The sequence below is a fragment of the Sitodiplosis mosellana genome, unplaced genomic scaffold (genome assembly GCF_009176505.1).
Source record: "Sitodiplosis mosellana isolate CC-2019 unplaced genomic scaffold, AAFC_SMos_1.0 Smas_scaffold_2299, whole genome shotgun sequence".
NCBI lineage: Eukaryota > Metazoa > Arthropoda > Insecta > Diptera > Cecidomyiidae > Sitodiplosis > Sitodiplosis mosellana.
The window spans coordinates 11,935-22,073 of NW_022597541.1; the positions used below are offsets into that span (position 1 = coordinate 11,935).

The 10,139-nt window shown below is 41.4% G+C and overlaps 1 protein-coding gene across 1 annotated transcript; it reads right to left on the reverse strand.

The window, feature by feature from the left end:
* Window positions 1–3,233: 3,233 nt before the first annotated feature.
* Window positions 3,234–7,091, reverse strand: LOC129571396 (uncharacterized). Its single transcript, XM_055451199.1, has 2 exons — window positions 3,680–7,091; window positions 3,234–3,559 (listed from the first exon to the last, which is right to left on the reverse strand). The coding sequence occupies exons 1-2, from the start codon at window positions 7,089–7,091 to the stop codon at window positions 3,234–3,236; spliced, it is 3,738 nt and encodes a 1,245-aa protein (XP_055307174.1).
* Between the last annotated feature and the right edge of the window lie 3,048 nt (window positions 7,092–10,139).

Consider the following 10,139-nt stretch of genomic DNA (forward strand, 5'->3'; position numbering starts at 1 on the left):
TTTTACACAATATTTGAATGGAGATTAACTTAAAGTTGGATAAATTAGTTGAATTACGCACAAATAAAAACAACACATTAACATACATGCACTTGCCTGCAGAAGCTAATTACGTAAATGGAATTTAGCCGATGTATGTGTATTTACAACTGACAAAAAAACAACAGCAACAGTTTTAGGGGATAATATGATATCCCCCTATTAGGGATAATATGACATTGTGAGCTGTCAAAGTAGTTTTGTGTTTCACCGTGTTGCCCGGGTGTCAACGGCGCTCAAAACGTATTGGCTGAACGATATTAACTCTTGAACTTATTACATGGTTGATGGAACATAGGCGAATTCGAGTTTAGTATTAAAGTTTGAGCAGAATAAATGAAGAAGAAAAAACAGATACAATACACACTGTTATAATTATGTCACATTTCTTGTGTAACATTTTTGAAACGAAAAAATGATATTTCAAAAATAATTCAACTAATTTTTAAAATGATAAATATTTTAAATTTCAATTGATTCTAAAAGTAAATTTTGGCCGAAAATTGGAGAGTCATAATCCAGAACAATCTTTGGATAACTATTTGCCCGCACATAATATTGTATGCACCGCCTAAGATCTTCATTTGATGGGTGGGCGTCAAATAGTTTGCATGATAAAACATCTTTGGAGAATCTCCAGCAATTGGGTTCCTTTAGATTCAAGTATGTAACGCCAACTTCACTTGCTTTATTTGACCGGTCTTCGGTATAAATGTTCAGAGCAGAAACGCTTACCTTTTGTTTCACTAATAATTTACACACCGCTGTGGAAAAGAAGCTTAAACTACACTGAAATAATAAGTATCAATCTATTGAATGAAAGAATTTGTTTCTCTTTTGATTCTCTTTTCTTTATTGCGATTTTAACTGTTGAGAGAAAAGCCGCACTGGCATAAAAACTCTCGCTCTGTTCTCGGTAACGAACCGCTCTGAAACGCGTTAGGTCGCAGACTCAATCATGGTCGCGAGGCGACGACGATTCTGTGCTCTTATTAAACATCGCACGCGCTGTGCGATGAAAAATGACGTCAGCTTATTTTGACTTTTTGTGTTGTTGCTTTGAAGGAACTTTGGGAATTTCACCGAGCCGTTGACACGACTCGGTACACTCCCCACGGTGAGAATGGCACATTACTCACCTTTATTCTCCTGGTGATTTCGGGCACAACAAACTGTTGTGCTTTGTACCACAGCGCTTGCAAACGCCCTGCTTGCATTGGCCCGTGGTGTGCGCTTGCGAAAAGCAATTATGACACAAACGGTTATAGTCCAGAAAGGCACGCTTCTGACCAACCGACATATTTTTGAATTGCTCACATTTGTGTAGGAAATGCTCTCCATTGCAATTCAGGCACACAGGCTTGTGCTTTTTGCCCTTGGATGTTGATGGTTCGGCTGCTCCAACTGGCGGTTGGAATCGATGCATCACCGGACGATTTGCCTTTGGCACAGCACCTTGTGATTGTTGTTGTTGTTGTGGCCGCTCATGTGGATCAATTCGTTTGCTCCGTTTGACCAAAAAATCGGTTAAACCTTCGATCGTTGGCTCAGCACGATCGAGTTGCCACATCCATAATGAGCGGCTAATAAAGTCCAATCGATTTTGGATTAAAGCAATTATGAATTGCCGCTCTTGCTCCAAGGGAAAGTTCAAGCGCTCTGCTCGTTCGCGCATTTCCATGATAGTTACCAAAAAACGATTCAGTGCCATTTCGTCCACTAAGCTCATTTGCTCTATCTCGAACAAAGGGCGAAACAACACCTCAAAATCGAGGAACGGTAGGTGCACAGCAGCTACATTTTCACTTGATCCCATTTGCACATTTTGGGAGACATCAACGGTAACTGGTTTTATTGTTTCCGACATAGTTGGCTCGTGGCCGCCCCAAGCTCCTTCTTCCGAATTCAACGCGGGTGGTTGCACTTGTTGCCCAACTTGGTTTGTGATGGCCGCTGGATTATCACCATGCTCGGTGACTTCCATAGCATTGCCATCGGGTTGCACTTCAGCTTGTGCTGTTGCTTGCTCTTGTTCTTGGTTTGACAATCGTGTAATTATTGTCAAACCGGCGTTGTAAAACGCGCGCTGCGCTTCAACACTTCCTTCGAGCTGGGTGGCACGTTCTTCCTCGCTCATGAGTTGTATTTCTTCATGAAATGCTACAAACATGCCGTTGAGCTCATTTAATGCACGCTCTGGCGTGTGTTCGCCAATGCTCAAGCCTTCGAGCATTTTTGTGATTTTATCCACAAATTCGTCACACATCTGAAAATATATTGTTGTGATTATTTTAAGGAAGCACGTTTCACTTGAGCGGGAAATTTCATCACAAATTAGCACTTTGTATTCAATTACACTGAACACTGATAAAAGTCCTTAGTGCTCTTTGCACATATAGTTTTAATGAAGTTCACAACACTGCGACATATTCACTTTTTATTTCACTTAATCACAATATCGATTCTTCATCTTACCTTGCTCGAATATAATTGCACAGTTTTTTCAGGCACAAAAATCAAGGCACAATCTTTTAGAAGTTGAATTTTCGACTATTCACTTTCACTGCTCCTAAAGGAATACTGCACTGACAAAATGTTGCAAGAGTCACCACTCTGAATAAGTTGGCCGCTCACACTTACACGGACACTATACTGAGACTCGTGCTTTGAGCTGATGAAAGAGATTTCGATAATCTGCATCTCTTTCTTTCGCACAATGCTCTATCGGCGAACTTGGTTTGCTTGTTAACTCTGCTCGTGTGTGAGTGCACAACACGAACGCTGCCGCGCCAGCAAGAAACCAAACATGCCTTGCTCAAATGGTTTTGCATGTTTTTGCCTGCACACTGCGATCCGTTAATCTCTTTTCTCAGAACGAAAAAGAAAAAACAAACCATTTTAGCATTTGTTTGGACACACAACGAGTGTTTGTTTGTCCGTCATAAAATGTGTTGACATGAACACATTTCGAATGCGCATTTCACCAACGCTCTTGGTGACAAAAATGAAACATTCTTTTTGCTCTCGATGCGCAACATTGTATTCATGCTCAAAAAATGAAATGTTTGAAATGTGATTCTTCGAGAACCTTTTTCAAAACAATTAGCTCCGTTGTTTTGTGTATTTTGAAATTGGTGCTCGTAAACATAAAATTGTATATCGCTCGATAATGATGCTCAACAAATTTCTCGGACTCAGCTTTTTGAGTTGCTCGAGCCATCTGAAATTTTGTCAATCACTGCGATTTCTTTCTCACGCTCTTTCTCGTCTTCGACCGGCAATAAACATAATTTCTGTACCGGTCGAACGAGTGTTTTTCTTTTAGCTCGCTCTTGGGTTGTTGGCAATAAAACAACAACCGAACGTACCAAACCGTCTTTGCTACGTATCAGCTCATGAATGCGCCCTATTTGCCAATAAGTTGGTGCAATGTTATCTTCACAAATCAGTACTAATTGCCCAACCTTGAACTCATGCACTTGAGTCCATTTTTTGCGCTGCATTAGCGTTGACAAATAGTCTTTGCGCCATACATCCCAAAATGATTTTAACATTTTCTGTTGCTCTTCTCTTATTCTTTTTAATGAATAATTTGCTATTGCCGGTGCCGCTATTGGCGGTGGCAAAATAAACGGCTCACCGATCAAAAAATGACCTGGACATATCACTTGCATGTCCGTTGGGTCATCGCTCATAGCATACAATGGACGTGAATTGAGAACTGCTTCTACCTGCACTAGGAATGTGATTAAATCCTCGTAAGTATATGGTTTTGCTCCAATCACCCTTCTGAGGTGATATTTACACGATTTTACTGCCGCCTCATAAATTCCACCTTGGTGAGGTGCTGACGGCTTCATAAACACCCATTGTGTGCCCTTTTTATTCAAATGCTCTAAAACGGCTGGTGAATGCCAATGCACAAAGGCTGCCTTAATCTCTTTGTCTGCTGCAACAAAACAGGTACCATTGTCACTGAAAATCTTGTTGCAGTGACCACGTCTAGCAACAAAGCGATCAAAGCATGCTATGAACGCTGCTGCTGATGCATCGGTAACAATGTCAATATGAACAGCACGTGTCACCATGCACACAAAAATTGCGATCCAACATTTTCGCTTAGTTGATCTGCTCTTATAACGCTCAGTCAGCTCAAATGGACCGGCATAATCCACAGACGCTATCAAAAAAGGTCGATTTTGAAGCACTCGGTCCGCAGGTAGCTCAGACATCAATTGAGTCTCGAACTTTTTCACATGACGAATGCATTTAATGCATTTACTCAAGTATGCTCTTAGCTCAATTCGCAATCGAGGGATCCAATACCTCGTGCGAATATATTGAATCATCAGCTGAATCGAACCATGCTCTGTGGCGCGATGCGCTTCCCATGCAAGCAAATAACTCAAACGAGAATTTGATGCAATTATCACTGGGAATTTGGTGTCATATGGCAAGTCAGCCTGGCTCAAACGACTACCTGCTCGTAAAATTCCTTCTTTGTCTAAAAAGGGCCGCAGTTTTATGATACTGCTGTCCTTTTGTACTGTTGTTATTTGCTCATCATTTGTCATATCCTTCAAGTAATTATACTCTTTTGGAAAGGCCTTCAATTGCTCTTGCTGAATGAAAAATTTCAACGCTTCTCTTTTCTCATTCTCATATAGCGGATCAGGCAATTTCTTGTCGCTCTGAATTGCCTTTTTGCTCCTTGTTTGCCTTTGAAACAAATTTTTCGTTCGCGTTTTGTTACGACAATTGTTAACAAATCGCAGCACATAACCCAATATCCAAGTCAATTTCTGAAAGTGATTTGAATAATCCATCAAGCGAATTACCTCTGGCTCAAAATTTTTGACGAATATTGTCAAATCATGGTTAGCCTTTGCCTGCGTAACCGCATGCACTTTTAACTCGCCCTGCAACTCAATGGATGATTGCAATTTACTTACATCCAATGGCTCCGGCCATTGCTCTTGAGGCTTCGAAAGCCATGATGGACCATGCCACCATAAATTATTATGCACAAGCTCCTTGGCAGACAATCCGCGACTCACTAAGTCGGCTGGATTATCCGCCGTTCGCACATGCCTCCAATTTTCTACGTCGGTCAACCCTTGAATTGTTTTCACTCGGTTTGCAACAAAAACCTTTAGCTCATACACGGGTTTTTTCAACCATTGCAACGCGATAGTACTGTCCGACCATAGAAAATACGGCACTTGTTTTAGCTCCATTGAATTGCGCACAACAATGAAAAGTTTGCTCAATAATTCTGCCGCTGATAATTCCAATCGGGGAATTGTCACCTCTTTAATCGGCGCTATTTTAGATTTCGAAGCGATCATAAGGCACGAGATATGACCGCTCAACTTCTGAATTCTCAAATACATACCGCAACCATAGGCTTCTTTAGAGCTATCAGCGAAGCCATGTAGTTGCAATTGCACATCACATTCCATTCCAAGCCAACGTGGGATGCGGATTTGCTCTAAATCCACAATAGTTGACCAAATAGAAAGCCATTCTTGCTCTATATTACCTGGAACAAGCTCATCCCAGGTTAATTTTGATACCCATAGTTTGCGCATAAGTAATTTTGCTCGAGTAATTACGGGTGCAATAAAACCATTCGGGTCATAAAGACGACCAATTTGACCTAAAATTGTTCGTTTTGTCAGTTTAACGCTCATTTGATAATCTCTGACCTCGTAAGTAAATTCATCCTTTTGGATTTGCCACTTCAAACCCAATACAGATGGTTGATCTGGCTCTTCAAACAGATGTGAAACAGCCTCTTCTCCATCCATTTTGTGCACTAAACTTTCATTGTTTGAGACCCATTTTCGCAGCTCAAAACCGGATTTACCCAAAACCGTTTTGATACCCGCGGCCAGTTCAATAGCACTCTCTTGGTCCTTTGCTCCAGTAATGCAATCGTCCATATAAAAATCATTTCGGATTACATTTACTGCTTCTGGAAATTGCTCTTGCAATTGAGGTTCAATCTCCAACATCGACCGCACAGCTAAATACGGTGACGATGCATTCCCAAATATAACAACAACCAGCCAATATTCCTTTAGTGGCTGATTTGAATGTTCGCGCCAAAAAATTCTCTGCAAATCCCAATGCTCTTTGTTTAAACGCACTTGTAAAAACATTGATTTAATATCTGCATTAATAGCGACCTTATGGCGTCTAAAACGCATTAAAGTCTCATACAGATTGCGTTGCAACTTTGGCCCCTTGAATTGCGCGTCATTCAAAGAAATGCCCAAAGTTGTTTTGCAACTCGCATCGTACACAATTCTGAATTTTTTAGCGGTGCTCACTGCATGATGTGGTATGTAATATACCATATCTCCTTGTTTAGCGCTCGTAGCCTCGATCATATAACCATTTGCAATGTTCTCGCGCATTTTTTCAATGTATTGCTCATGGTGGTCTTTGTCTCTAGCGAAACGTTTTTCTAAACCAAAAAATCGACGTAACGCTATGCCACGAGAATCGCCAAGCTCTTGCACAGTCGGTTTCAATGGAATTTTCACCACATGTCGATTTAAGTCGTCTCGATAATGTGATTCCTGAAACATTTGCTCTGTCAACTCATCTTCAACGCTCTTTGTTGAACACAATTGCAAATCTTCAAATTCCCAGAATTTTTTCATGATTTGCTCGAGCTCGCTCACATTCACATTGTACACATGTTTACTTTCAATGATCTGCACTTGTTCACCATTCTGCTCACCCACCCGGCCGGAAATCAAATTTCCTAATATTGACTCTTGAGCCAGCACACGATTGTCTAATTTGCACGACGATCCTTCAATTATCATTGACCATATTTCAACGCCCAACAGTAACGAGACACCGGATGATTTCCAAAATGTTGGATCCGCCAAACATTGTTTAAGTGGATTCGCGAATGGTTTGCACGGAACATCTCTAATTGGAAATAATGGTTCCCATTTGCTCTCTTTTGGCAGCACCATAAAATTCGCATTCACTTTTTCGGTTTCATTCTCACCAAACCAAGGTTGAATGCTCATATTTATCTTTCTTTTCACTCGCACTGGTGCGGCATCAATACCTACTATTGATCCATTCATTTTCATTACACTTGAAAGAAAATGTCTAATTGCTCGATGTTTTACAAGATTAGCTTCAGACCCGGTGTCACATAAAGCTCGGTAAATTCCAATGAATTTTTCATCGATAAAAACCTTCACCATTGCAGTTGGCAAAATCACAACTGCCACACCCAATGGTAAAGTTTGCTTGCTTGCATTCGACACTAGTCAACTACTTTGGCCTTCTGCCTTCGGTTGGTTGCTCTTTTTCTTGAAATTATTTCGCACTTGCACTGAGTTGATCGACTTATTTAATGGATTTTCCGGACACAACAAACTGTTGTGTTTTTTATTCTCGCACCGCTTGCATCCGGACAATTTGCAATCTTTGCTTGTGTGCGACGGATTTAAACAGTTGAAACAAAGCTCATGCTCTCTTGCGCTCTTTCTTCGCTCGGTCAAACTCAGTTTTTTGAATGTTTCACATTTGTGCACCGCGTGAGCGCCCTTGCACACTTTGCACGTACGATCTGATTTGTTTTCATTCGCACCATTCGGTTTGGATCGCTTTGCATCTGAACTCGATTCAGATTTGGTTTCAAAGTAACCTCTTTTACGATTGTCATTTTGTTTTTTCTGTTCATAAGAAGACGAGCTTGGCGCCGCTCTGGCTTGTCGATCCAAAAATGACAACATTTGAAAGATTGTTGGGGTATCAGATGTTCGCTCCAATTCCCATGCTTTGCTTGAATCACTATCAAGCCGCGTGTGAATTCCAGCCACGAAAAATAAATCATAATGCTGCACGGGGTAATTTAGTGTACGCAATTGACGAATCACTTCGTGCGTAACATTGCTCATTTTTTGAAGCGCATTGTGTGATGCCCTTTCCAGAACCGGCAGTGCCAGAAAGCGGTTCAACAGCTTGCGCGCTGTGTAGTATTTCTGCGCATACAGCTCTTGCATACGCTCCCACAATTCATAATAACCGGCCTCCGTTTGAGGCCATTCTCCCAAATCTGCCTTTGCTTTACCTTTCAGCGACTTCAACAAATGCATAATTTTGAAAGCCGGGGTAATTTGCTCATTGTCATGCACCGCAGATTTAAATCGATCGTGAAAGCCTTGCCATTTTTCAACGTTTCCGTCGAATTCGCCCCAATTGTTCTCGAATTGACCTTTCAAATGGAACAAAACTGGCGGCAACTGCTGTTGCATACTGTCTCGCAATTGAGCAGTAATATTTGCACTTGATGCTGCAGCTTGCTCTTGCTCTCGCATCGTTGATTGATCATCTGGATCAATATCAGTAACTGCAAATTGCCCTGGTCGAACACGAACAAAACGACCTTCGTGCGATCCACTCGCATTGCTGTCATTTTCCTCTTCGTCATTTTCGACTTCAATTTGCTCTGTATTTGCTCTTAATTGTTCGATTCGTGTATTGATCCGCGCACTTGCGTTCAAATGACCATTCTCGAACTCGTCCAGATCTTTCAACTGCTTTTCTTTGTCGACGTCCGGATTTGTGCTCATCCAAGCGGAAAAATTTTGCACGCATCGCTGATAATTTTCGCGAAGATGATTTAATCTTGTCTGCAAATCCGCAATGGAACTTTGCTCAAACTGGTTGCTCCGAATAAATCGCTCTGCGTTCCTCAATGAGCGAACACAAGCGTCAATTGCTTCGATCTCAGCCATGGTAATTGTTTTCAAGTCGGTATCTGCCTTCAAACTGAAACACTCGCTCATAGATGCACGCACTTAACTCTCAGTAAACCGTTAATCACGGATGACGAACGATCCAACGGAGGTACATTAATCAACCACTGCTGAGACGAAATTTGTCAAGGCATACTTTGTTTTTGATACAACATCGGTTGTATGGCTCTTTTTCTCTCTTACATAGGACGATGCATGGGCACGATCAGAGTTATCGCTCAGTTCCCGCTTATGCATTCTCTTCGATCCGCTTATTCTATGCTCTTTCGTAAACGGCTCGCATTTTCTAGGAATTTTGCTCTAACTCTGTCGCACACAATCACATCGTTTGTGCGTCACACAAGTCGGAGAAAGAATCGCGCTTATTGATTCTTCGTTCGCTCGCTCCTTCTGGCTTGTGTATCCTCACGCATATTTACCAACTTTTATTTATTGGTCCAAGCTCTCTCTCTCTCATTAGCGTGTGACAATTCTCTTTGTGCCACATACAACTGTGCGAACGAGAACAGATTACTGTAGCACCAAGTGCTTCTCCGTCTCCTATCGATCGACTTATTCGGCCATCTCACGCACCGAATGTTATGTGTTGAAATTCTCTCTTCTAAAGCTATGCCGTTCGCTCTTGAACGAATTCTATTGCAATAGCTGAATTTCTTTTTCTTTCTTTCCAGCTGCGCCGTTTGCCTTGAACGAATTCACACGCTGGAAATATGAGTCGCCAGTGCCTAGCACATGCGAACAAACAAATCCAAATAAACACTACTCTCAATGCGCGTTATTTCATTTTGTTTGCTTTCTTTTATTACGCCGTTCGCTCTTGAACGAATTCGGTAATAACTGAGATTCCATATTGAATCTCTATATTGCTCTCGCTCTGATGTTCGTACGAATGCATTCACTTGAAGAGACAGCTAGCTAGCCTGCGACAGTCGCCTGTAACGAAAGAGACTAAAAGAAACTTAAATTTGGACGAGTGTTTCTTGGAATCCTGTGTTGCCGCGTAGCGCACACACACACACCCATTCGAACACACTCAACTATTTCACAATGCAATGCCATGTTTCATCACTTCACGAAACAATTTCAAATTCACTTGAAACGAAATGCCTACATGCAAGAAATATGAATGCACATAATTTTCACTTTGATTAATAATTTTTTCTGCCCAATATCTCACTTTATTTGTGCTCACAAACAAAATGAAATGCACAATCTCACGAGTCTGCAACCTGATTTAGCTCCACGGTTTCGGCACCATAATGTTCAGAGCAGAAACGCTTACCTTTTGTTTCACTAATAATTTAC